Source organism: Labrus bergylta, chromosome 5 (assembly GCF_963930695.1).
Source record: "Labrus bergylta chromosome 5, fLabBer1.1, whole genome shotgun sequence".
Taxonomy (NCBI): Eukaryota; Metazoa; Chordata; class Actinopteri; order Labriformes; family Labridae; genus Labrus; species Labrus bergylta.
In genome coordinates this window covers 6,874,084-6,901,853 of record NC_089199.1, presented here as the reverse complement: position 1 = coordinate 6,901,853, position 27,770 = coordinate 6,874,084, and the positions used below count along the sequence as shown (strand labels likewise).

The 27,770-nt window shown below is 38.9% G+C and overlaps 2 protein-coding genes across 2 annotated transcripts; one reads left to right on the top strand and one right to left on the bottom strand.

Annotated features, from left to right (window-relative positions):
- The first annotated feature begins 765 nt into the window (after positions 1 to 765).
- Positions 766 to 13,019, top strand: gls2b (glutaminase 2b (liver, mitochondrial)). Its single transcript, XM_020629403.3, has 18 exons — positions 766 to 1,606; positions 2,403 to 2,502; positions 2,606 to 2,727; positions 4,396 to 4,525; positions 4,773 to 4,852; positions 5,640 to 5,803; positions 6,098 to 6,156; positions 7,400 to 7,432; positions 7,550 to 7,608; positions 7,778 to 7,844; positions 7,989 to 8,039; positions 8,184 to 8,360; positions 8,515 to 8,646; positions 9,143 to 9,235; positions 9,339 to 9,400; positions 9,481 to 9,557; positions 11,297 to 11,360; positions 11,865 to 13,019. The coding sequence occupies exons 1-18, from the start codon at positions 1,434 to 1,436 to the stop codon at positions 12,019 to 12,021; spliced, it is 1,800 nt and encodes a 599-aa protein (XP_020485059.2). The 5' UTR covers positions 766 to 1,433; the 3' UTR covers positions 12,022 to 13,019.
- A 5,137-nt stretch (positions 13,020 to 18,156) lies between these two features.
- On the bottom strand, positions 18,157 to 23,567 carry LOC109980844 (elastase-1-like). Its single transcript, XM_020629389.3, has 8 exons — positions 23,410 to 23,567; positions 23,191 to 23,294; positions 21,536 to 21,636; positions 21,092 to 21,217; positions 20,382 to 20,518; positions 19,889 to 20,031; positions 18,492 to 18,641; positions 18,157 to 18,259 (listed from the first exon to the last, which is right to left on the bottom strand). Exons 1-8 carry the CDS (start codon positions 23,447 to 23,449, stop codon positions 18,248 to 18,250), a joined length of 813 nt encoding a protein of 270 aa, XP_020485045.2. The 5' UTR covers positions 23,450 to 23,567; the 3' UTR covers positions 18,157 to 18,247.
- Between the last annotated feature and the right edge of the window lie 4,203 nt (positions 23,568 to 27,770).

The window sequence follows — 27,770 nt, the reverse complement described above, 5'->3', positions numbered from 1 at the left end:
GACAAAGGTTTGTCAGCTCTGAGGTAGACCTCTATGGTCGAAACATGTTGGCTTTTTAAATGATTTAAATTTGAAATTCACAAGTTGAAAATCCTACTAGGTGGTGTTATTACTTCACACGAGAAAGTCATTCACGCCTATGCATTATTCTAATTATATTTCCACATATGTCAATAACAAAAAGGGAAATGTGTAATATATAAAATGAACCTCCAAACTGAACAGACAGTATACAATCATTTCCGATTAGAGTTTTTTAAATGTTTGTTAAAACATTTTTAAAAAGTTCAAAGTTATCTCACATTGAATTCACTTTACTTAGATTAGACTAAGAGCCTTTTGTCAACAGTTCGTATAAGCCATCAGTTCAGTAAATAAGGCCTGAAAGTGAAAAGGCAGCAACATATTTTTTAAATAATATAATAATAGTGAGTTTTCTCACCACTAGGATGCCCTTGGACAGTTTCATTCATAATGATAATGAATTCTAAGTTATCAAAGATTTATGTATCAATATTGAGTCACACCCACTCAGTCCTCGTGGCAGGCCTTCGCTCTCAAAACACACTCCTGGCCTCTTATTGGCTAATGTATCTGTCAGTCAATGAAGTTACCACCAATATTTACAGTCTATGGTTACCCCCGGAGGTGGTGTGCAAGCAGTGACTTATTTATAGTACAAACCCCCTGCTGCTTTCAAGTGCTCCTCGTAATATTGTATTATGTCTTCAACAGGGACAGCATATGGCGCACGTGTGCACGGCTTACAGCAATGATATACTTTATTCATATTTTAGTGTTAATGTTCTCAATATGCTTTTCAAAAATTTAATAATAATAATTTAAAGTAGTAAGACCTTTATGTAGCCTACTTGAAAAACATTTTAAGGTAGGTGCACTTGTTTTTTATTAAATTCATCTGCACTATTAATTGTTATACCAGTACCATTTAATGATACCATTAGGGACTAGTGATGTTGCAGATGATTAGTATCATAAATAGACTATATATTTAAATGTAAATAAGTTGTTCTGGTGTTTTGTTTACATCGTAATTTATTGTCCATTGCCCTCTTTTGGTACATGAAGTAACATCTATTTTTTACGCTAAAACTTATTCTGTATTTTGACTTTTATTCTTCTTTTTATTTACTTAAGTAGACTATGAGATGAGTCAAGCCTTCATCTTCAGTCACTGATTAAAACAAGGCACGTCTTTTCAGTTTAATTTGACGGGGTTGAAAGACAGGCCACTGTAAGTTGAAAGTGCAAAATTCCCCACTGCACCTGAAGGCATCAAAACTCCAAAGCAAGTGGCCCCACAGGAGCGACCGGTAAACAGTTGTAAAATAGGCCTACCGACTGCTGGTGAGATCTACTGTACTCCTCGACCTCAGTCACACTTTCTTCTGGGCTGTATTTTTGTAGCAACCATGCACTGTTTTAAAGCTCTGCGGCTGTCGACCTCTGCGCACCTCTTCGTCAAAAACACAGACGCTCTGAAGAAAGTTTTCATCATCCAGCCGGCATGTTGTCACTGCACGAAGTCAACGTCGTCGTCCCAGCAACGAGCTGCGACGCACCTGGATCATGTCCCTGTCAAAATGTGAGTCTGATAAGCTGAGTGTCAACAGCTTGATGCTGCTGTGATACAGACGCAATCTATTCCTATTGTCACGAAGGCTACAGTATATTAGACTTTAGACACTTGTAGTAATGGGGAAAGTATTCATTTGCTCTTTTAAAGTAATATGACCACACTCTAAGAATAGCCTACTCACATCATAAAAGGGAAAGTCCTGCATTGAAATTCTTACTTAATAGGGAAAATAATGGAAATGCAGCCTAGAGTAATAAAGTACTAGACTAGCACTTAAAATGCTCCTTATGGTTGGAAAAAAAAAGTCTTTAAATAAATAAATAATAGATTAATAAATATTTTGACAAGGACTGAATGAAAATATTCTCCAAATAGCTGCCGATACATTTCCTGTCGAAAGATCTTTAAAGTCTTATTGCCAAATCATTGAAATAGTTTGATCTGCAGCAAACAAAACATTAAAGAGAGCTATACAATTTGCTTAGATGCTTGGATTTTACCAAGAGAATCAGAACTCAAAACCTTAACACAAAAAATGAGTGCATTGTTTTTTGTGTGTGGCGTCTGTACAGTAAATGTTATCTTATCTTATTATATGTAAGGTAACTGTTGTGTTATTGTTATCTGTCTTATATCAGTTAGGCTAACTTAAAGATAGCCTACTTTACATGATAACAACTGTTTTTTTTTTTTTATATAAATAAGTTTCAATTGAATGGGAAGGTATCATTTTATCCATGTAATACATACCCATATGTGAGAAAGAAAATTCAGAAGGTCTGCTTATTCTTCACTTTATCAGGAATGTAAACTCAAAGCCCCCCAGCTCTGGAGTGGAGGACATGCTCTTCTACACAATCACAGAGGGAAAAGATCAAGTGCCTCTGTCATACTTTACATCAGTAAGTAGCTTAAGAAACGCCCGCCAACCACATTTTATCTACAGCTGTCCTCGTAGTCTTAATAGCCATTCAGTGTAATGATGAATTAGTTTGTTGTCTGTAGGCCCTGAAGAGAACTGGCCTTCACCCATCTGACCCTCGTCTAAAGGACTGCATGGAGAAGCTTCAAAAGGCTGTGAATGAATCAGATGGTGAGGTGATGATGGACAGAGACCTTTTCCACAGGTGAGCCGCTCCATAAATAATCAACTGATAACAACCAACGCTGACAGTTGTAGACTTGAAGTATGAACAGGCAGATTTGAAGGAGTAGTTTGACCCCATACAACACATTATAAGCTTCACACTGTGATTCATAAAAGCTGTAAACACTTGTTCACTGTTGGATTCAGAACTAATATGTAATTGAAGTAGTGGTCGACTGTCTGAGAGGAGGGAGGGAAAAATGGAAAATTGGCACCAGTTGTATGTGTTGGGACATCAGCTCGCAGAACATCTCCTGGCATGGGCAGCCTTTACTGTACTTTTAGCCCTGGAGAGACATTCTGATCAAGTGTTTACTGCTGGAATTGTCTTCTGAAGGGCATCCCATTGTGTTAAGGGAAATGCAATGAGGTTTTCTCCTACTGATTTGCAACCTAGCATTTTATCTAGTTATTAACATGGAGTTAAACACACCTGGAGTAAAGTTGATCACATATCAAAGGCCATCCCAGAGGGCAATTTAGCATATTTTATTCACTAAGAGAGGAACATGTAAGGCACATTATTACGTTTTCGCAATTAAAAAGTTACTCCTAGAGTGCATTGATCATTTTCTCTCCACTTGGAGAGTTTCCTGAAGGACATCACATTTTTCTCCACTGGTAGGCCATCCTTGGGGGCTCTTTATGGAGGACAAAGACAGTGATTACTTAACTAATTGTCCCAATTTATTTGGAACTGCAACTTGGTATCAATCCATTGATGATGGATACACCAGTGTTTTGAACTGCCGCTTTGATGACAGTGTAAAGCTGTAAAATCCGACCTACTGATGTGACTGTGATTTTCCTTTTTTTCACCTTCTCTAAAGCCTTACTTTGTGCAAGTATGCCAATACAGCAGATCAGCAACTCAGACAGAGACAGGAAACTTTCAGGCACTTTTAATAAGCAACAGCACTTTGGGCTGCAGGCTTTTATGTATTAAAGGTGCTGTATACATTAAGTTGAGTTGAGAAGTGTTCCAGACAATCATGAACTGAACATAGACAGAAAATATAACAATGTTTTGTTTTTTTCAGGTCTTATTTTGTTGCCTGTGTCATAACAGACTTGTATCTCAACGCTGACGTTCTCATGCTGTTTGTTTTCCATTTACCAACACGTGCAGGCATGAGACCAAACTATTTTTAGTCTGACCTTCCAACAAGAATCCATTTTAATGCAGGATTTGTTGTAAGTGGACGGCTGCTTGTCTCTACGTCTCCCTCTCTCCCTTTGTTCTTAACAACCGACTTAACATGACTAATTTTGAGGCATTTATGATTTTAGGTACAGCGTGGTAACTTGTAGACTCCGGGACTACAGGAGGCTTAAACAGCCAACATATTCACATTCAAAGGTTAAATACAATTGTTTGTGAATGTTAAAATCTGATTGACTTAAAGGTTGCATTACATTATGCAATTCCTTGAGGTTATGTCGTGAGTGTTGTGTGGCATTTGACAGGACGTGTCAGATTTATTCCATGTCATGTTGAGCAAAGCAAAGGCCTGTTGCTCAGACTGATTGCAGACAGCTGCTGCTCTCATCTGTCACCAGCCACACACACATGCACACACACACACACATACAGGCGCGCACACACATACAACTCTGTTTATGTTTTTTTTTTTCTTTTTTTCTTCAGGTGTGTTGGTGGAAATGTCATCCTGCTGATCCAGGCCTTCAGAAAGAAATTCATTATCCCTGAGTTTGATGTGTTTGCACAGAAAATAAATGAAATCTACCACGCTGTGCAAAGCCACAGTGATGGGAAGGTACATATATATTTATGTACATACAATGAAGAACAAGTTGTATTTACAGAATGTTATGGCTCTCTGTAAATGAATACTACCAAACCGATATTTGCATTCATCAAATTAAACACTGGCTGTGTTTGAGATAAACAAAAAAAATGATTACCATACAGAGAAATTTTACACTCATACGTCGTCTGTGACACTTATTGCCTCATGTTACGCTCATTAAACTCTGTCACTGTGGTTCTGTGTCTAATTTTAGGTTGCAGACTACATCCCCCAGCTGGCCAAGTTTAGCCCAAGACTGTGGGGCGTGTCTCTGTGTACAGTGGACGGCCAGAGGTAAGACTTACAGATTCTAAGATGCTTGACAAAACTATCTCACACTGAATGCCTTTCAGTAGCTATTGTGAAGCTTTTGATTGTAAAACATGGTCTTCCTAAAATATGTGATTTTACAATTTGGGCGGATGTGGCTCAGTTGGTAGAGTCGGTCGTCTCTCAACCAGAAGGTTGGGGGTTCAATCCCCATCTCTGACAGCCAGATGACCGATATGTCTTAGGGCAAGAAACTGCTGCTTCATTGGCGGCAAATTTAAGTAGCCAGAAGACTAGAAAAGTTCTATGCAAGTTCAAGTCCATATACAATGAAATCATCAAACCATATAATTTTACAGACTTATCATTCTTCTTCCTTTGAAAACGGAGATTGTTTTTATTTGACTGATGCTGAGGAAGACTGCCTGATTTTATTGACAAGTGCTACTTAACAACCTTGTGGTGTTGTTGCTTTGTCAACTGCAGTTTCTAAAATAAAGACTGAACTTGTTTTCCTCCTGATTCCAGCTTATGGCAGAGTGAGATTTAATATATGAGCGTTTTTAAACTTGAGGTGAAGGAAGATTCATCTGTTTAGCTCACTCTTTCCCATATTCATAAAAAAAAAACATTTAAAAAGTCGCCTTTAACTGAGCCACTGTTTCACCCGATTAGCCAGTATGAACATGTTAGTGTTGCCAGACTGTTTTGAACCCCTTCCAGGTGTGGTTGTCAAAGTGAATCTGCTCAGTGTGACTGGAAACATCCAGGTTTTTTTTTGTGTTGATGTGTTTTCACTGATCTCCCGCAGACACTCAGTGGGCGACACCAAGCAGCCGTTCTGCCTGCAGTCGTGTGTGAAGCCGCTGCAGTACGCCATCGCCGCCCACGAAGCGGGGACAGAACAAGTTCATCGCTATGTCGGCATGGAGCCCAGTGGATTCAAGTTCAACATGCTCTCACTGGATGATGAAGGTGTGTAAATATTCAGCTTTTGGTTGTGTCCCATGAATTCTGCAAATTAACAATGAGCATTTTTCACTAAATCAGTTTTTAAAAACATTTTGACATTGAACAAGATAATGTAAAAAAAAAAGAAAAAAAAGCAGTTGATCACATATGCAGTAAAAAGATATATAATATATATAATATATATTATAAATATAATAATAAATAAAGGTAATGAACTAGGTTCGTGCTCACGAGTTATCAAAGTGCCTCGACAAAAAGCTTTCCTTTTGCATCTTATCTTGTTGTCTTTTCTCACAGATAAGCCCCACAACCCCATGGTGAACGCTGGAGCCATAGTGATCAGCTCTCTTATCAAGGTAAGCTATTGGACTTGTTTGAACTAGTGTGTGTGTGAAAGCTGACTCAGCACAAACTGTACAGTAAAGTCAATTGCTTCACATTTACGAGTGATTCCTTTATGTTGCTATTTTTTTCTTTATGCACAAAACAACAGGACTAGTCATTCAGTTTGTGTAATAGAAAGGCAGATAGAATCATTTTGGATGACCATGTGTATGTACTGAAATGTCTTCAGTAAATTGGTGCACCAGAATTATATTGCATGAAAGTTGATTATTTTGTCATTTCAGACTTCAATAGACACATTCCTTGGTACATTTCAGAATTTTTTTTTTTAAACTAGAATACTTTTTAAAATGTTTCTGGGCATAGTTTTGACTGATAGAATTGTCTTTATGATTTCTGTGATAGGGACAGATACAATATACTGTACATAGACAAACTGAAAACAGCAATCCAATGCAAGTATCATCGTGTTTATAGCGTTTGCGTTTGTGTAAATAAAAGATTAAAACAGTTAAAAAAGAGAGAGTAGACTGGGTACAGAGAGATACAGTGAGACACACATTTCGCTGTGATATACCTATAAAAAATGTAACATGAGTACACGTCTGTTGCTGAACTAAGTAGGACTTGGGGGCTCTCTTAAAAGTGGTAAAGTTTGCAGTAAGCTTCAAGTGATCAGGTAGCGAGGTCCAGGATTTTACTCCTTTCACAGAAAAATCTGTGGAGGATGTTTTGCTCAATGAAACTTTACAGTTGCCACTTGAAGCTGCTCTGCTGCAGCCGTGTACTCTCTGTATGTATTTATGAATAATTGACACATTTGCCCCGTGTCATGCTCAGTGTGTTCTAGTTCAGAGCCTGCAGGTTGTAAAGATGATTCTGTTGATATGATGATGCTCTTCAGGATAAAGCCTGGGGAAATGTCACAAAGCAACAGCAGCAAGTTATTGATATTTTTATGCAATATTGAGTACACACATTGTATGTAGAGACTTATCTAATGGAGTGAGACCAGAAAACAGAACAGGATAAATCGTTTAATTTAACAACGCTCTTGTTAAATTGTCCTATTTTATGAGATATTCCCTGAACTCCTCATGAGCTCTGTCGTTCATGATTCACTGCCTATCTTTCCTTTAAATCGATACATGTTGACAGGCCCGCCCACAGAAATGGCTGGGCCCCTGAAATACCAAGTGAATGGGCCCTCCAGCTGTCATATCATCACACAAATAACTTTCTCTTTGTTTCCAGCCTCTTTCAAATAAGGCCGAGAAGTTTGACTATGTGAGTATAGTTCCTCTTCTTTTTGTAAGACCATACATATTAAACTCATATCTCAGTGATCAGCGCTTTGCTGCAGTAACCGCGCACATTTACATATCTTGTCTTATTCCTCCTAAGGTTATGGACTTTGTGAAAAAGATGGCGGGTCAGGAGTTTGTGGGATTCAGCAATGCCATGTGAGTGTCCTGTTCAATACATTTCAGGTGTTTTTTTGTGATAATAAATCTTTGTTTGGAATACCTCTAAGTTGAAAGACAGTATAAGACCGATTGGCTTGCATGTCCACTGCCATGTTGCATTATTGATGATGTCCCAATATTGAGCCCTCCTCCCTCTGTGTCTCAGGTTTCAGTCAGAAAAAGAAACCGGCAACAGAAACTTTGCCATCGGATACTACATGAAAGAGAAGAAGGTCAGTAGAAAAATGCTGGAAAGCTGCTTGAGGTAAAGCTGAATTTTTACACATTTGACTCCAACTGAGAGTTTAGTGTTCAAATGTGTTGAGCAAATCAGTGTGTGTTCAAATCAGTCCTGATGATCATGTTTCGATCCTCAGTGTTTCCCCCCGGGTGTTGAAATGATCGATGCCCTGGACTTCTACTTCCAGGTAAACAGCTCTGCCATGAATGAAGGATCATTTAACATATTTTTGTCGTGTTTCTCTTGTGGACTGGTATTGATTTATCTGAAGTACAAATAGTTCCCTTACAGTAGCTTTGACCATGAGCTGATGATCCCTTTTCTGTCTCAGCTTTGCTCCATCGAGGTGACCTGCGAGTCAGGGAGCATCATGGCTGCCACTCTGGCCAACGGAGGGATCTGTCCAATCACAGGCGAGCGTGTGCTGAGCGCTGAGGCAGTGCGAAATACCTTGAGTCTGATGCACTCATGTGGCATGTATGACTTCTCTGGACAGATGGCTTTTCATGTGAGTAACCCTAGAAAGGAAAAATACCCCACTGACACAACAGAAACCTCATTTTCTAAAGGATGATCTATGGTCTACTGTCTTCAGTTTGATTTCTCTGTGAGAGAAATATTGTACATTTTTGGCCTGAAACAAATCCCACATCTTTTCTCAGGTGGGCTTGCCGGCTAAATCCGGGGTGTCCGGTGCAATACTGCTGGTGATCCCCAACGTCATGGGAGTGATGTGTTGGTCTCCTCCGCTGGACAGAGTCGGAAACAGTGTCAGAGGAATACATTTCTGTCAGGCAAGACCAAAGGGCCGCATATATTTACTTTGGTACCTAAGATTTTTGACTCTTTTGGATAAAGGGTACATTTTTTATGTTGCTACCAGATAGCGCCAAACCTGTTTGACATATTTAAACATATTAGCATTAGTTGCTGAGGGAAGCAATGAAGCTACAATGGTGACCTGCTTAGTTCAAATCTATTCAAATCAATTGAAGCTTGTTGGAAAATGTCTTCCTAACAAAAGCAGAAACTTAAAAAAATTGGGTCATTAGGCAAAAATATGATTTAAAAAATGTTGACAAAAATCACTTGAGCTGAGTTTTTTTTAATCTGCTTTAGATTTGACATCCAAGTGACTTAAAAGTTTAGCATTTGTATTAGCCCCTTTTCTTCTTGATCTGAAAGAAGACATGGTTTTTCTCATGTTAGTTTTTCTTCTCTTGAAACAGATGTAGACATATACCATTGCTCTCTTTCATTATGAATTATACTTTATATTATCATCCTCAGGAGCTTGTATCGCTCTTCAATTTCCACAACTACGACAACTTGAGGCACTTTGTGAAGAAGCAGGACCCTCGCAAACAGGATGGAGAGGAGAGGGTTTGTTTATTGCTTAATACGTTTGTTTTTGTTGTCCTTTGTGTTTTGTAAAGTTTGGGATGTTTCCTGCCACTGTTTTTATGTTGCTTCTCTGTATTTGCAGAACAAGTCTGTTGTCAATTTGATGTTTGCAGCCTACAGTGGAGACGTGTCTGCTCTGAGAAGGTACATTAGCAGCGGACCATCTTTTTGATTTCATATTTTTGAAGAGGTAATAAATGGTGAACTTTGATTTATTCCTTCAGGTTTGCTCTCTCATCCATGGACATGGACCTGAAAGACTATGATTCTCGAACAGCGCTGCATATCGCTGCAGCAGAGGGTGAGCTCCACACCATGTGTTTGTCCTGTCATGGCCGGCTCAAAGCCAGAGACAAATAATGGAAATCTCAAAAATATGGTGCACTTATTTACACTTCAGTTCATAAGTCAATTTAACAAACATTATGAGATGTGGAAATCAGTGAATCAGTTGTGTAGGTAGTGGTAATTATGCCTGAATGAAGATATGATGAGTTATGTGTTGTGTGGAAAATCAAACAACACTTAAGAGTGGCTAGCCCACCGCCCCCCACAATGAGGAAGTGGGGCCTGCTCTTATGGATTGGTAACACAGGGGTCTGTACTACGAAACAGGATTTGGAGTTAGCGAGGTAACTTCAGGGTTAACCCTGGGTTTTCAGTCTTCATGAAGTGTCCTCTCGATCAGCTCCGGGAGCTCCACGATCAAAAGATCTGATTGGTCAGTGGGCGGAGATTTTCACTGCTTGATGTCATATCTCGACCATAACCTGCTTCAAATCAGGTTAGGTGTGATTCACAAGTTACCGTGGCGATATAGCCAGGTAACAAGAACAACCTTCGTAGGACTGAAAACCCAGGGTTAACCCTGAAGTTACCTCGCTAACCTTAAATCCTGCTTTCTAGTAGGCGTCAGGTTGATAACCAGCTTCGTATGACTGTTAAGCACGGTCACTTTTGTTGAGGTTAGTGAAGGAAGATAACCCAAAGATACCCTGGGTATGTTGAACTCGCTTCGTTGTTTAGGCTCCTGGTGTTCTTAATCCATGATGACCCAGCCACACATCCTGGCACCTGACACACAGAGACAGCACAACCAGACAAACAAGCAAACAAAAACAACCAGCAGGGTCGTCACAATCCGTTGTAATATTTGTTGTACAGGCAACTCACTTCGTCAGTCCCTGAATCAGGCACACTATAAAGCAGTCAGCTGATATATGTGTATGACCACCAAGGAAAGATCATCAATCTAGCACAAAATCTTCAGCTCTTAAAGGTCAAAGAAGGCATAAAAAAGGAGAAAATATGACCTCCATTAAACCATAAGACAATCACAGAAAATGACTCTTACCCATGTGTGATGCTTTTCTTTTTTTTGTTTACACTTGCATATTTGACTGTTCTTTAAATCAAACAGTTCTGTGCCAAACACAGTTTTTTTGTCTTCTGGCTAAATGTTTATCTGTCGTCTGTGACAGCGATAAAAGATTTTGTGTTTATCCATAACCCAGGCACAAAAACTCTTACACTTGTTAAATGATTTGTTTTGACACTCACAGCTGTAATGAGTGCCAACTTAACACTCACTTCATTTGTTTTCATGATTAACTGTAGAGGCAGGCGCGCTACCTTTTGGCTCACTTTCCACTGAACCACTAATGAATCAGCTCCCGACAAACCCTCACAGAGAACCATATGGTCCATTATTTGTCCTCTGTTGTTATCTATGTTGATTCCCGGCACAGATTTAACGCTCTGCTGCAGCTTATTTAACTGTTACATTTTTCAAGAAGGGGCCAGTGAGCAAGCCATTTATTTAAAAGACTAAAAAACAGGAGGGGAATATTCTGTTGGTTGAAATAGACAAAGGAGGAGGGAATAATAAAACGTCAGCTGACTTTTTCTGTGCTGATTATATTTGTAGGAGCTTTTTATCTCCAACCACAGTATGTATTTTATATCATGGCTAACCTTTTCACCCCAAAGTGTGCTTCTTAGTTGGAAAACTATAAACTGTCATCTTCTGTTTATCCTCAGGTCACGTGGATGTGATGAAGTTTCTTACTGAAACCTGCAAAGTTGATCCGTTTGTTAAAGACAGGTGAGATCATTGGTTCCTTTAATTTACAAAAAGGCTTTTTTTTATTCTATGACCTTGAATTTCTTCCATGCTCTGACTGTTGAGCCTTTTATCAAAATGAAATAATTGAACTATCTTCTTGCTGAAAGCAGCCCATACAGTAGTTGGAACATTTTTCTTCTTCTAAGTAACACCGAACACAGAATAAGTATCTTAAAAAAACCTTGTATACTTAATCTTGTGCATGTATGATCATACTGCTTTTGCCTTGTTTGTCACAGCACTTGTTGTGAACTGTTTTAAAGGTTTTAAAAATATTTCCTATTAATGAGACTTTTTGTGACTCTAGTCAAACCCTATTGTATCGTCATTTACCTCTTGATTCAGAAAACTTGCTGGCTTTCTCAGGGTCAAAGTTTAAAAATCCTCATATTGTAAACCCTTGACTGACACCTTAAACCTTCTGACAATTACCTTCCATAATCTCTTTTCTCTGCTCTTTTTGTTTCATTCCTTGTTGAGCAGGTGGGGGAACCTTCCCATCGATGACGCCCTGCAGTTTGGTCATGACGAGGTGGTGAAGGTGCTGAAAGACTACCAGCAGACCTTCAGTCAGCAGGAAATACAGCGCACTGAGGCTGAGCATACCCCGAAGCTGGACACCATCGAGGGAATGGTGTGATGTCTTTTTTTTTTTTTTTAATAGAATAGAATAGAGTCCTCAAACTGTAACACTTCAGGGCATTTGTGCAATCTGTCATGTTTGAAATGTGAGGGTCCATTTGTAGCACGTAACAGAGCAGAATATGACTTGTAAAGCATTAAATAAGTATGCAAACTGCAGTAATGGATACCATTCATCTGTGAATTCAGTATTATATTTAAATACGATGTTAAGACAGCAGTAACTTACAAAATGTCAATACATCAAACCAAACCAAACCAAGAGATTCTGTTATAAAATCTGCTGCTTAAATAATCAGACACATGGGGGCGCCAGATAGCCTAGCAGTTATGTTGTGTGCCGCATGTGCAGAGGGTGTAGACCTTGTTGCAGCATCCATGGGTTCAAATCTGACCTGGGCTCTTTACTGCATGTCATCCCCCACTCTGTCTTGGCAGCATTTCCTGTCTCTCTTCAGCTGTCCTTTTAATGAAGGCAACAAAAAAAAAAGCTAAAAAAAAAATGAAACAAGAAACAATTTAAAGAAGATCTGCTGGAGAACATCATTACTCTGGACAAAATGTTCCCTTTTCAAGATTAAGGCAGGTTCTTATGTAGCAAAGGCTCTCAGCATATTTTTTTAAAGGGATTTGAAAAAAACTCCTCTGGTAAAAAGAGGTGTGTTATGAACAGTATATATTTACCTCTGTCTGTTATTATCACTCTATCGTGCCTTGTTGAAACATTTTTGAAGATGTTAAATTAACTGAAATGTTTGCATACCATATCCCAGATCATTTTGAATGTAAAAAAAATGGAAATAACGTTATATACAGCCATGAAACAAAATGTTTGGTATGTTGTATATATGATGTTCTTTAGCTGTAAATAAGGACCTTTGATTCCCAATAACGGATAAATATGATTATACGCTATGTCACGAAAACAAGGGATGTATTTTTTTAAAATATTTTGACTTGAAAGGCATCTATTAAACATGTTTTATATATCTGCAACCCATGGTTTTATTTGTTTTGGTTTCCCAATGCTAGTCAATGTTTCATGCTGTCAGCTTTTAGTCATTAAATAATAAGCAGCTTGTTCTCAATCAGTTGACTGTAGTGATACATGATGAAGAAGCAGCAGGGGAGAGTTGAGATAGCTGAAGTGTTTTAAATGTAATTATAAGAATTTGCATGTTATATCTTTGAAATACAAAAGAGAGCATCATAATGTAAGAGAGAGAGAGACTTTCAGCTGTGGCTTTAAATGATGAATAATGTACGCTGAATTATTGCCTGCTCATTTTAAGGGACTCATCTTTATTAATAGATGTAGACTTAATCAGAAATGACAGACCGTCCCATTACTGACATGCTTTATGTTGCTGCTGCAGCCTCAGTCCACGTGTGCTGCAGTTCTTTGCATCCAGCAGATGGCAGTGGCCTCTCATTCTGAACACATTTTCTGTAATCTCACCTAGTGGATGCACAGAATCGGTATGTGTGGACACAACAGAGCAGCTCGGTTTTTTTTCTCCAGGAAAGAAAGAACATCATGGAGTAGATAAGAGCTTATGTAAGACTGACCTGACATCCAGAGAGAGAGAGAGAGGCTGCTGCCACCTGCACAGAGCCAGGTGGTCCTGACACATCCTACACACTCCTCCACAGTCAGGTGCTCCTTCTGCTGCTTAGCAGACCAGAGCACTTTGAAAGAAAGTGAAATATAGTTTCTTTCAGTCGTCTTAACATTGCAAATTGTGGCTTACCATGAAATAATGAAGATACAGTCATGTCCTCCAAAAGTTTGACCTCTTGTAAGTTCAATAATTCACCCAAGCTATTTCCTCTGAAAACATAATCATGTCAAAAGAATCTGCCCAATCTCTGTTAATCATCAAGTACCTGATACAACTGTGACTTTCCTTTCATCCTCAGCTGGACTTGGTGTAGACATTCCTGCTAATATTGACAATAATACACATGAAGACAATCTAAAGCATGTTTTTTTCTTCAGAGAAATTTGAAGACTTTAAGACATCGCCCAAATGTTATAAAGGAGCTTTGTGGTGGTTCCAGCTGTTTTCTCTTCCTGACAATGGTGTGTTTTATTTAGCAAACTGGAGGTGTGTAGTGATTCAGAGAAGGGTCTCGTGGTACAGGTTGAGGTCAGTTGGCCGTGAGCCCGACTGTCGAAGGAGTGGAAGTTGGTACCAAAAAAAGACAAACCTGAAAATTCAAACAGAAAACACTCAAAGGTGCAGTAACAGTATGACAATAGCACCACTGGAATTTATACTCTCAGTGCTGACAGGGTGCTACGATAAAAGATGAACACTTTTCATCACAACTGGAATATAATTAATCAGGCAGAAACATGATACATGAGTTGCAATTAGTCCTACAAGTGAACAGTTTCTCATTAAAGTCAAGACACTCACGTCCTCACAAAGATATTACAGATGCATTAACATCTTGATTTAGTTTCATCAGCTCAGAAAGTTGTGAAAAATGTTGTTAGTCATTAATTTTGTGCTGATTAACTCGTGGAACAATCAGTGATTAGTTTTGCAATCTCTGCTGGATATCTCAACATTATGTGCTGTGGTTATTAAATATTTAGAAAGACATTGTGCTGCTCTGTTCCAGTTCAAACTTCCTCTACTGTTCATCCATTTCAGACTTCACCACCAACCCTTTTAAGCTGTCGACAGTATATGAAGTGGACTTTTCTGTTTTGTTTAAAGGGAACCCCACATATTCAGACATGTCAACCTGATTGGATAAGGCTGTACTTTATCTATAATTTGTGTGTTGTATAAAAAAACATACTGTGCTAGATTTCTAAATTTGGAGAATTAAATTCTCATATAAGCTGCCACTGTCGTAGCCTATAGGCCTACACTGCAAAGCACTCAAAGCATGGTTGCATCAATTCCCCCCCCCCATACTGTTACCCTACATGAGCGTTGTGTTTTAAGACTTTAAGACTTTTTGGAGCTAATGGTGTCTGTATGACAACAGCTCGTCAATGCTACCAAGAAATGGACTTGAGCTTGCATAGTGATTTTCTTGTCTTCTGACCACTTAACGCGCTCAAAGGCAGGTCAGACCTACCCATTCAGACTCATTCACACGCTGATGGAAGAGGCTGCTATGTAAAGTGTCAATTGGTATTACCTAATCCATACATACATGTCCATACCATTGAAGCAGCATGAGCAACTAGGGGTTAAATTTCTTGCCCAAAGACACATCGGACATGTGGCTGCAGGAGCTGGGGATCAACCCGACCTTCAGGTTGAGAGACGACCAACTCTACCACTGAGCCACGGCCTCCCCAAGAGAGAGATAGGGACGGTGAATATGTGGTATTACAGATGTGTCCTGTCTGATCATACCTATATTTCTAAGCACATCTGTTCACACCTGGCCAGATCACTGAATCTCCTATGTGTCTCCAACATGGATACACACTTTCCCAACTTCTATAGCCTTTAAAACATGAAGTAATGATAACACACCTTGATAAAGACCCAAAGCACAGAGAGCTGGAGGTGCTGAAGTGATGACCTGATATTAAACTGAATTTATTATTACTGACTCAAGGACTACACAGCAGAATGGAATCTCTGTGAATATCTCTAAAAAATCAATAATGAATAAAAAATTAGATTAGATTAGAAAACTATTTCTAAAGGGGAAACTAATTTTCCACTCAGTCAATTCATACACAAAACAGACATTACAATCACCATACACAACAAGTAATAATAATTTACAGCCATGAATCAGAGCCACAGCACAAAATATTCATTAAAACGTCTGACTGCCGCTGGAACAAAAAAAGGACCTTCTGAGTCGTTCAGTAGAACAGCAAGGCATCACTAGTCGCTCACAGAAGGAGCTTTTGAGTTTAAGTGGTGAAACGTCTTCAAGAGGCTCACAGGGTTCTTCTTCCAGATGTAAAACCAGTCCAGTTGCTTTTGGATCAAGTTTAGACGTAGCTATTTAGGGTTTTTGTTTGACATACATGTAAAAGATACCAGTGTTAATCCAAGGAGGTCAAAGTGTCTCAACATGTGGAGTTCCCTTTAAAATCTGTGCCCCTGAAGCTACTGAAGAAGCTGACATGTTTAAATATTTCTTATAAGCTGTTTTTTTTTGGACACTAATGATAACAAGGCAGTGTTGTTATGTTGTGTTTTCGCGTTTAAAGTTTGACACACAAGAGTTTCAAACAAGCTCTGATGTTCCTCTCTCTTGTTAACATGCAGTTTGTGTTCCACTTACAGCAGATGTCTGTGTTACAGCAAGACGATATGACAGCCATTACTGCAGGATGTAGAGCCATCATTGCCACCATATGGCCACACTGCTGCAGAGACACACACACACAGCTTTAATAAATCTGGACTAAAAAGGGCAAATAGATGAAAAAAAAAGTGTTTATAAATACCGTTTGAAACATTTTATTGATTCTAATATTTCTGTTTCCTCATGTGAAGGTTTATGATGATGTCTTTTTACACTTGTGCTGTCTTTTATGCTTTTTACATTTTTTTTTGTTTTTCATCTGATGTGCAGTTTATTTGTTTTGACAGATATGCCCTCCCTCTGAGGCTGGTGAGGGTTGACACATTTTGTGACTTCAGATGGATTTAAAAGCACTTTCTTACACAGCCTGGAGGGATTTCTGACGCTCTGATTTGGAGGTGATTTCACAGACTGTGTCACACATTTGTGTCATACCTTTTAGAATAAGTCATCCATCTGAGCGGTGACATCTGAATTTCTACAGTAACGAGTGACATCCGAATGAGTCTAGACAGTTGCGTTTTGAAGTGATGAAGCTGTAGAGCCTATTTCCATCACATTTTGAGTTCTTAATGATTTATCGCAGTCTAATCACTTCTTTTTGTTCCTCCTTTTGCAAAAAAAAAGCTGTTTTACAAATTGTACACTACTTCGCTGAAAGAAAAGCTGAGTTATCCATGTTTGAGACAGTGTTACCATTAGTTTGAATCAACTGAAGCTCTAAAGGTCACCTCACACTGACACCTGGTTTAAAAAAACGACCTTTTACCGTAATAGGAGAATACTTTGCTCTATTTTCGCAGAAACACTTAATCAATCAATCAATCAATCAATTTTTATTTGTATAGCGTCAACTCATAACAAGTGCTATCTTGAGACACTTTACAAAAAGCAGGTAAAATACCTTACTCTTTGTCTGTTAACATTACAAAAGAGCAGGTAAAAAGACCTTACTCATTGTTATGTTACAAAAAGCAGGTAAAAGACCTTACTTATTGCTATATTACAAAGATCCGGCCTATCCATCATGAGCACAGTGGTAAGAAAAAACTGCCTAATTAAAAGGCAGAAATCTTCGGCCGGATCCCCGGCTTGGAAAGGGATAGGGGGAGAGATGGGATAAGATGCAGGAAGAGGGATAGGGAGCAAGGGGGTTGGGGGAGGCAAGCCGTCCATCAACAAGCCGGTAGGGAGGGGGTTGTTCTGGCAAGCCGTCCATCAACAAGCCGGTGGGGAGGGGGTTGTTCTGGCAAGCCGTCCAGTGCCTAAACCACTTTTCACCTTAAAGGCTTTATATGCGATTCTTCACACTTAAATATAATAGAAAATCAAGTATCTCCTCTGAAAATATCTCTGTGAGTCATGACTGTCTACAATGGGTGTAACACCCGAGTCCCACTGTCTGTGATGTTTACCGAGTTATCTGAGTCATATTTTCACTTTGTTTACATCGCCGGGACGGTGGCTGACTCCTCCCCTCGCAAATAAAAGTTGTTTAATTGAGGGACTAGAGAAAAGAAGAATAACATACTGTACTCACTGCTTAACTGCGTTTCTAGTTCACGCTCATTTCGTGTAAATTTACATGCAGTGTGAAGATACAAGCATAATAAAGATCGCTAGCATTGGCATGCTAACACAAGAATGCACCGCGAGAAGTTTTGTTTCATGCTGGTGCTCAAGGGCGACATCTGCTGGATCAAAAAATTGCATATAAAGCATTAAGTGACTTGTGCTTTTACATATCTGAAGCTTTTACATATCTGAAGCTGAAGCTGAAGGTCTGCTGTCTCCCACACGTAAGAACATTCAAACAAAGGAGCAAGAGTCCAAATGCAAATTTTAAGAGGATTTTATTCTGATGGAGTTTGGCAGAAAACTGAGATGAGTGTTTTCGCTCGTCTCCATGGCGATCGTCCTTCTTCTCAACCCATGATCTGTCAAAGCAAGGACACATGAGTCATTATGTGATTATCCTCAAAAATCCTGTCTAATTGCTGCTCAAATACAGTAGACGTGTTTTTGTAAAGGGTGAAGGAGTTTATGAACAAGATTATTCAATCCTTCAGTTACTGCCTAAAATATGTGACTCAAATCATGCATAGCCTAACCAACATTAATGTTTTAAAGATTTTTCTTAAACATTTAGGCATTTTTGGTTTTACTGACTCCATTCATCCAGCTGATGTAGGCGGAGACACGGGTGAAGACAGTGGGCTTCCTGTAGGCGTTGCAGCCGGAGGAGGACACAAAGCTGGTCACACCGTGGACCACCCACTGACCGTTGACGCTGCAGTTCAGAGGGCCGCCGGAGTCACCCTGAATTCACAGAAAACACAAAACAAATACTCAGTATCAACCAATCATGACCTTTTAGAAGAGTTAGGACACATACCTAATTTTCCAATGCAATTAATTTGTTCCTACTTGCTTTCCGTATCGCTGTCCGATCCATTACAGCCTCAAGAAAGTTTGGACACAATGGGAACTTCTAAAACTTTGACACTTTGTGCAGTTTAAGCACAAGCCTGGTTCATTGTAACTGACTTACGCCCCTGCTGATGCAGCAAGTAATCCCACATGTGTCCCCCAAAATATCTTTTCTTGACAGGACGGGGTCAGACCTCAGCTCAGAGGGAGATGGGTGGGTGGGGAGTGGGGGGGCATTCAATTTCACTTTGTCATGGTGGAGTGGGACTGAATTCTGACTTTACAGTGTTTCTCCCTCTCTGCTTGTGCTTAAACATCAGTCCTGCTGTTCTTAACACAGGGTGACACTGAAGTTTGGGAGAGAAGTGCAGAAACTGGGTCACAAAAATGTGAGCTGAGAAGAATTTTCAATGCCACAACAGACATCCTTTAAATAAGATTTTAATAGTTGTAACTAATAGCTTCAAAATCCATCAGTTTGTAATGCTTTGTAGATCCATCGTGAGCCTTTTGCAAACACACGTTTGGCCGGAGGTTGGAAAAAAAATATGACAAGCTGTTTTTAATCTCCAGGAACTGCACTGTAAAATCACAATGTCAAATTTACTTATCCATTCTAAAGGCTTAATGAGCTGTTTATAAATGAACCTCTAGATTGTGTTAGTATTTTTATTCCCACTAAAGATGTCAGAAAAGTCAAATTACTCAACGGGAACTCACAACCTGGCAACCCAACGTTTTTTTTCGGATTAATTGCTTATAACTCATTTATTATGCTTCATTTAAATCATCATTAATCACTTCATTTGTCACCCTTTATTTAGACAAGATTTTCCTCGTGCGGTGGGTAAAGCTCCAGGTATGCCATTTTCTGTATTTGTGGGATCAATGAAAGGTGAACGCCACTAATTTTGCACGATAGTCTGTCTGTAGTCTCTCTGTATGTGTAAGAAAAACCATCTGATAAAGACTCAAGTGACATCACTTGAGTCTTTATCAGATGCCTCAGATAAGAGCCGAAAACTGCAGGTTTATCAGAAATGATGTTGACAATACATGAAATCAGAAGAAAAGTCTTTTGTTCTTTCTAAAAGAAATACTCAATGTAAGGGCCATTATTTTCCTGCCTATCTTACCTGGCAACCAGATTCGCTGCCGCCTCCACCACAAACCATGGAGTCCTTCACTGTGCTGCCCCACCATCCGTAGCTGGTGCAGGTTTTGTGGTCAACAACAGGGAGGTAGGCCTGCTTCAGCTGAGCGGACAGCTGACCACCAGCTGAGGAAAACAGGAGAAACATCATCATTCATGTGTTAGAATACAACGTTTAGAGCAGGACAATAGCAGCCACATGTCCATGTGCCCTTTGGCAAGACAGTGAAACTTGCTGCTTTGGTGGTGGTTTGTGGTTTGTGTTGGGATAAATGAATCCTGATGGACACTTTACATAGCAGCCTCTGTGAAGTGTGTGAATGGGAGTGAATGGGTCAGTGTGACCTGCAGTGTAAAATAACTAGAACAGTGCTGATGCAAGCTCAGATGTATTTACCATTGAGTAGTTTTATTGCAGATAAATATTGAAATAAATAAAAAGTAATATAACTGTTGGACTCTGTGGGTTGACTCACTCTGAGTGCGTCCCCAGCCGGTGATGTAGCAAAGGTTATTGTTGGGCAGGACCTGACCGGAGGGGGGCAGAGCACCGAGCTGGACTTTGTTGTTGAGAGAAGCATCAGTGGACAGACGCAGGAGAGCAATATCCCATCTGAAGGTTGGGAAAATATACACCAAAGTCACAGAGTTATTCATCTTTACCCTAAGGGTTGTGTGTAAAGGTGGACCGCTGTTTTCTATGTGGTTTTTAAACTTTTATGTACAGAGCTGCTAAAAATAACTGATTCATCTGCATGATATTCCTTTGATGGATGTTTTAGTTGCATTGTTAGTTTCCCGAAGCACAGAGTGATTCCAAAAATAACTAACAATAAAGAAACTGATGATTAAATTTGTAGTATTTTGAAACAGAGGAAAGCTACAAACTTCTACATTAAGAATGATGATTATGGAGAAGCTGGTTATTGATTTATATCTTAGTTTTTATCTGTACTTATGTTAGTATGTATGAATGGGTATGATCAACCATAGGATGCATCACAAATGAAATGACTGCAGAAATCTTGCAGACGTTTTTCATCACATTTCTTACAACAAATGTCTACATGCGTTCCACATTTGGATCATATGATGTATATGTATATATATATATATATATATATATATATATATATATATATATGCAGAAGTGGGTCAAAACCTTGACCGACAACGAACCACTCACCCCCCGGCGACGTTGTTGGAGTTCCAGTTGGGGTGGATGTAGACGCGGCTCACGCTCATGTACTGCTCAGTGCCCTCTTGGGAGTTGATGTTGTGATCTCCAAGAACAACACGCCAAGTCCTGGAACTGTGGATGAACAATAAATGATAATATTCATTTTCCACTCGTAGCCTCAGTTGATGCTCTTGTGAAAGATTAGGATCGCTGCTGAAAATCAATACTGAACATGGAAACTATGTTGTTGCTTTTACTAAAAACAGGCTGGAATACAATAACGCTGCAGTCTGATTTCAACCTTGAATTGACATGGATTATCTTGTGAAACTCCAGGACATAAGTGATGAAATGCAGGTATGTTAATATCAAGCTCTTGCATGCTCTGTCATCTATATCTCTTATTACTGTTAGGCTCAGCAGCTATTCTGTGAAGCGTGAAACTCGTACCTGTCGACACAGTGAGCGGCGGTCATGACCCATCCCCTCCTGATCAGGGTGCCTCCACAGGTGTGGTAGAAGTTGCTGCCAGATTTGTACTGAAGAGAGATCTAATGAAACGAGAACAGAAAGCATTGCAAATATCAGAAACTGACATATGCATATTCTAGCTAAGGGGTCTTTGGCAGCATTCCCAGCATAAAATTAATCTTGACAGACAAGAGCCCACTCATGAGTTCTACTGATGAACTTTATGTTTGTTTACAGAGAAGTTTATGTTGCAGGGGCCTGATTTACATTTTAGAGGAAAGAAGTCGATCAAGTGTTATTTTACCTTCCCTCTTAATGATCAAATCTTTAATTAAATATTCACAATTCAGCTAAATTTTTTTCTCTCCATTTCCCGAGGTAGTGTCTTTGGTCTTGTATGCTGTTAAATTTATTTTTAAGATATAGTTGCTCTCTTATCAATTTATTCCTTGAAAACATTTAACCAGGATATAAAATATGATGCATTATTATACTGTAGATTCTAGGCCTTGTGTACCCACAATAGTGTCCAGTAAGGCACTTACAAGAGTACTGCAGGACTTAAGACATGCAGTAATAATGATAAGTAATGAAAGAGCCAATAAGGTTGGTGAAGTAGTAACTTTTTTGGCAACAAGACTAGCAGAAAAACCTATGTGATGGACATGGTAAAAATTAAACTGCAGAATCCAGATATCTTAAAGGACCTTCACGGCTACATAATTTGACACGTTACAGTATTTATTTATCAAATGTTTATTTGTGTAGCGACAAGAATGAAGCAAGTAAACTGTTGCAACACACCGCAACACTTAAAGCCTTAGTTCATTTGTAATATCTGTCCCAAGATGGGCCTTGAGTACAGACTCTATTCTGCATAAAGAGTAATCTGATACTTGAAACATTTTGCTTGTATTCTTGTGTTATTTGGTTGAAGTGGAATTTTGATTGTAAGATTTCTCCCATTAAGGTTTGGCTGCTTAAACAACAAACAAAATAAACACTTCTTCATAAAGTAATTGCTCGAGGCAAGCAAAGTACTACACAAATGAACATGTTGAGAAATTCAAGTTCTCAAGGCAAAGTTATGCAAAAGTTTTTTACAACTTTTCTTAACATCAGAATGCACTTGTTGATCTTACTAAGAGTTTTAAGTTTGGACAAAAGTTCTACCAACTTGGATGGGTCACCCATGACATTTGTGTGAGGCAAACAATACATTTATAAAACAATAAATTGTTACATTGGCGAATAATTATTTGCTCCAGTAAAACTATTTATGTAAATCCAGAAAAATGTAGCCTATATTTCTGTTGTAAAAAATTAAAAGCATAGATCTCAAAGTGAGTTTATCTGTCATGATGACATGACTTGTTACCTGAAGGTCATAGGTTAAGATAACACAAGCCTTGTATTGAGAATCAGATTTTTTTAATTAATCCTCAGCTAAAGTCATGTTAGGCTTTAACACAAATCATGGGCAAAGATCTTTCTTTCAGAGACCTTGTGCTGCAGGAGAAAAAAGATTCAAAAGTAGACCTCATCTACTTAGATAATCAGAATCTGCAGCATGCACAAGACCAGGGACAGTAAGGCTGCATGTAGAGGTTTTATTAGTGTATAATGTACTGTACCTGCCAGGGCCAGGAGTTGGGTCTGGCCACTTCACCTCCCACAACTCTCTCCTCAGCACTGTCATCCTCCAGGAACCTGGGCTGGGGCTCCAGCTCGGCCAGCACTGAGACACAGGAAGTATCACAGTCAGTAATCGATTAAGAGAATGAGTTTGTAAGGAGTCGTTGTGTGTGTGTGTGCTGAGTGTCAAAGGAGAGGAAGACTCAGGTAGTTCTTACCGAGGGCTGCGAGAGAGGTCAACAAAAGAAACCTGAGCATGTTTGCAGTCTACTGAAACTTTCTGCGTGGACTTAACCTCCCACCACTCTTTTATACCCTCAGGCCACCACTCCTGAGTGTGTCTGTGTGTGTGAAACCTGTTCAATACCAGCACATGTCCACCTGTTTCTGTCTCACAGTTATCAGTACAGTGGGGACGGAGAGGGGATTCATATACGGAGTAGCTGACTCAGCGTCTGAATTCATTTTCCCACTTGTATTGGCCTTCACTTTCAGACATTTTTGACTGTTTATACTTGTAAGCAAAGGAAATGTTTCTTCTAACTGTGAAATATTTCTCAATTGCATGACTGCAGTTAACAACCCTCTTGAGAGTCATTTCAATCTCGCAAAATTCAGACTTTAAACTTTCACGACTCGTTTTTTTTTTTTCCGGAGATTCAACTGAAGGTGACCACATACTGGGATTTGTCAAAAAAAAAAATTGTTTACACAGCACAGTACACCACTCACAGCATAATGTGATTCAAGCTTGTTTGGTTACATAAACCATATGTCAGTTGAACTCAATAATTGTCTGTTTCTACAACCATGTTTTAAAACGAAATGCATTTTTGCAAAGAGTAGAGAGGAATAAGAAGAGAGGAGGTGATGCTCAAAGATTATAATGTGTTCTACAAGTTGAAAGTTGTTTCTTATATCAGATTAAGATCAGAAGTTAAATTCACAGTAACAACTTGAGGCTACATTACAATATTCCTCTTTCAGCGGTAACACTTTATATTAAGGTGCTTGTAACAAGCATTAATAACAGGTTTTAAGTCACTTATAAGACCTTATTAGATTCTTATTAACACAAAAAAGACTATATAAGTGTTAATATATGCATAATTAACATATTTATTATGTCTTATAAGACACTTATAGGCTTTTATTAAAAACGTATTAACACTTTATATACTGTCATAAACATTCATAAGATGTTTATTAACATTAATAAGATTTCATGTGTGTTAATTAAACTATAAATTAATTTATAATTAGCTTGTGAGATATTAATTAACACAAAGAAACTTGTTATAGACCACTTATCAACATTCATAAGATGTTTATTAACATTGATAAGACTCTATTAGGTTCATATTAATGTCTTATAAAGATGAATAAATACTTTATTATGCACGTATTAACAGTTAATAAAGCTCCTCTGTATGTACTGGATCTAAAGTGGGAACACTACTTATAAAGGTTAATAAATACTTTATTATCACTTATTAAGAGTTAATAAAGCTCCTCTGCAGGTACTGGATCTAAAGTGGGAACACTGCTTATAAAGATGAATCAATACTTTATTATGCACATATTAACAGTTAATAAAGCTCCTCTGCATGTATTGGATCAAAAGTGGGAATATTTCTTATAAAGATTAATAAATACTTTATTATGCACTTATTAACAGCTCAGTGGGAACAGGGTCCAACTTTCAAGTAAACACAGAAACAAAAAGGAGGTCTATTAAACTTCCACTCAAACAGTTTTTGAAAAAATATGCTACTACAAACACAAGTATTATCTTTAACGTTAACTGTAAACTAAATTATGAAAACATTTGGTGTGTCATAGCTACCAACATATCTGATCAAATTCAGGGAAAAGGCATAGTTGTTTTTAACCCATGTTACTGTAAATAAAGTGCTGAAGGTGGACAAACATCAGAAGACTAGGACACCTGGAGCCCAAAGTCTGAATACCAGTCAAGAGACGTACACAGGAATACATTAGCAAACTTGTATGTTAGGAACACAAATATTGCAGGTCAAGATCACAATTTCCTAATGCAATTAACAACTAAATTAATTAGTGTGCACATAAAATAAAACAAACATTTGAAGTGTCTAAGCCCAGTCTTTTTCGTTGGGGCTCAATCCAGGTGTGTGTTTCTGTTTCATCTGTGCTTCTGCTCTATGAAGCAGAGAAGAAAGTTCTTCCTTAGAAGAAACAGTCTTCTTAATCCCTCTCGAGGTCTCGAAGGTTCAGCTCACTATCCAGTTAGCTGCTCACAGTTCTATGGTGGATGCTCTTGTCGACGGATGGTCTTCTGGATGAGCCCAAAATCCGCCTTTTACCAAAACCTGACCTACAGACAGGTCATACCACCCCTATAAAGATAAACATGCATGTCAGCATCAACACAGGCTTCATCTCAATTTAAGCACTTAACACAAAGTATTAAAATAACATCTGTTTTTATTCACAATTTTCTATTAGCTCTGTTGTATGACAAAAAAAGGTTAAAGATATCCATATTTTATACAGTGAAGTGTATAGTCAAAATGTAGAAAAATCCACCTACCTGCACCTCTTAAGCTCAATACTTAACACGATATATTTCATTTATTCAATCAGCAAAACCAACTAATTGAAAAATAAATTCTCTTTATGTTTGTCATGTCCAGCTCAGGGTCTTAGGTTGTGTTTATTTCTATCTTGTTTTATTTTCTGTTTTGGGTCACTAATTTCTCCTCTCGTTTCAGAGCCGTCACTTCCCGCCCTCATGTGTTTCCCACCTGTGTGATTGTCTGCCCCGCCCTGATTGTTCCCAGCTGCATCTCGTTCTCTTCCCCCTCACCCTACTATTTAGTCTGTAGCTTCCCTTCCTTCTGTGCCAGTTCGTCTTCGACCCCTGTGAGAAGCGTTCAAGCCTTTTGTTTCCCCTGTGATCACTTTTTTGGATTGTATCTTCTTCAAAAGTAAAGACTGTTTTTTTCCCCCATCAAAGACTGCGTCGTGAGTCGTGCTTTTGGGTTCACTTACCTGTGGTGTTGTGACAATGTTGAGAGTCTTGCTGGAAACATCCACAAACAGCATTCCTGATAAAACTATAGCTGGGAGCATCTAACTTAGACATTCACATGGATCATTGTTACAGACTCCTCAAAGGGAGTTATTTAAACATATTTATGGAAGATACTCCAGTGTTCTAAGGTAAAAAGTTTATGGGGTGCTGGTCACGCCCCATGTATGGAGGCTGTAGTCTTCCAAGCGGGCAGCCCAGGTTCGAATCCAGCCTGTGGCTCCTTTCCTGCATGTCGTTCCCCCTTCTCTCTCTCTCTCTCTCCCTGATTTCTGACTCTATCCACTGTCCTATCTCTCAATTAAAGGCAAAAAAAGCCCAAAAATAAATCTTAAAAAAAAAAAAAAAAAAAACGTTTCTTAAATGTATTTGTAACATTTACTGACATCTAGCAGATTTTACAAAAAACAATGTGGGAAGGAGAAGTCTGGAGAACCAGTGAAAGGGATATACAACAGAGTGTGCTGCTTTTTGTCTTAAAATACAGACAGTTATAACTATATCTGCCTGAGATGTTTCCATTGTGATTCTTGAGCAATGTATGGACCCTTCCCACTATATATAGCGCACCTTATCATGCATCTTATGTACCCTCCATTAGTCCCACAGTGCTTGTAGCCGTTTTTCCTTTAGAATGTCACAAATCCACCAGAGAGGCAGCAGAAAGGGTAACAGAAGCATTCTGTTTATGAAACACCATTCAGGCCTTTTCTCTTCTTCTTTTTTTCATGGGATGGGGGAAAAACAAATGATGAATTTAAGAAAGAAAAAGAAAGGCAGATTAACAAAAAGGGAAGGAAGGCTGGAAAATGATTCAGCATTCACTCAGGATTGTTTGATGTCAGGACTCAGAACAAGATAACTAAATTGTCCCTGGTAGGCTATGGCCCCTCTGTGTACCCTCTATTCGTCTCTGAATTTGTCCCATTTCTGTCATTGAGGTAACTTGCTGAGTGCTGACAACGCTCATATGCCACACTAAACAGGACATTTTTGGATTTATAAAAGCAGTAGGCCTCATAAAAAGTACTTTGTTTGCTGTTCATCAGAGTTTCAGGGTTAGTTTTGATGTAAAGAGTAATAGGCTCAACAAGAGGATATTGGGAAATAACCTACAGGGTTCAAGGCGTAACACAAACAAGTGCAACTGACTTTGTAAATATAAAAGAGGTGCTTGTATATTTTGCTTGTTAAAAAGGTGATCAGGGGCCCTGGTGTCCTAGCAGTTAGTGCATGAGCCCCCTTAACAGAGGCTAAGGTCATCAAGAGCGGGCGGCCCAGGTTTGAATCCGACATGTGGCTTCTTTCCCACAAGTCATTCCCCACTCTCTATCTCTCCCTGGTTTCTGACTCTATCCACTGACTTAACAAGTTCTTTTTGGGTATGTTGCTTTGCAATACTGCACCTACCAAGGCAACTACCTGAAGCTATGTGAAATCATCTCTTCCCCTCCCGCAACACTTCCTACAATGCTGCTCCTCTGTGTAGCTGGGCTGCAGCTCTGG

What these genes read in the sequence shown, in the direction of transcription:
- gls2b (XM_020629403.3), top strand. Translation starts at nt 1,434, where the DNA reads ATGCACTGTTTTAAAGCTCTGCGGCTGTCGACCTCTGCGCACCTCTTC. An exon ending in TGTACAGTGGACGGCCAGAG is followed by an intron (nt 4,853 to 5,639) that starts GTAAGACTTACA and finishes GATCTCCCGCAG; the next exon opens with ACACTCAGTGGGCGACACCA. An exon ending in CTGGACAGATGGCTTTTCAT is followed by an intron (nt 8,361 to 8,514) that starts GTGAGTAACCCT and finishes ATCTTTTCTCAG; the next exon opens with GTGGGCTTGCCGGCTAAATC.
- LOC109980844 (XM_020629389.3), bottom strand. Translation starts at nt 23,449, where the DNA reads ATGCTCAGGTTTCTTTTGTTGACCTCTCTCGCAGCCCTCG. An exon ending in GCCGCTCACTGTGTCGACAG is followed by an intron (nt 21,218 to 21,535) that starts GTACGAGTTTCA and finishes GTTCATCCACAG; the next exon opens with TTCCAGGACTTGGCGTGTTG. An exon ending in CGGCTGGGGACGCACTCAGA is followed by an intron (nt 20,032 to 20,381) that starts GTGAGTCAACCC and finishes TGTTTTCCTCAG; the next exon opens with CTGGTGGTCAGCTGTCCGCT.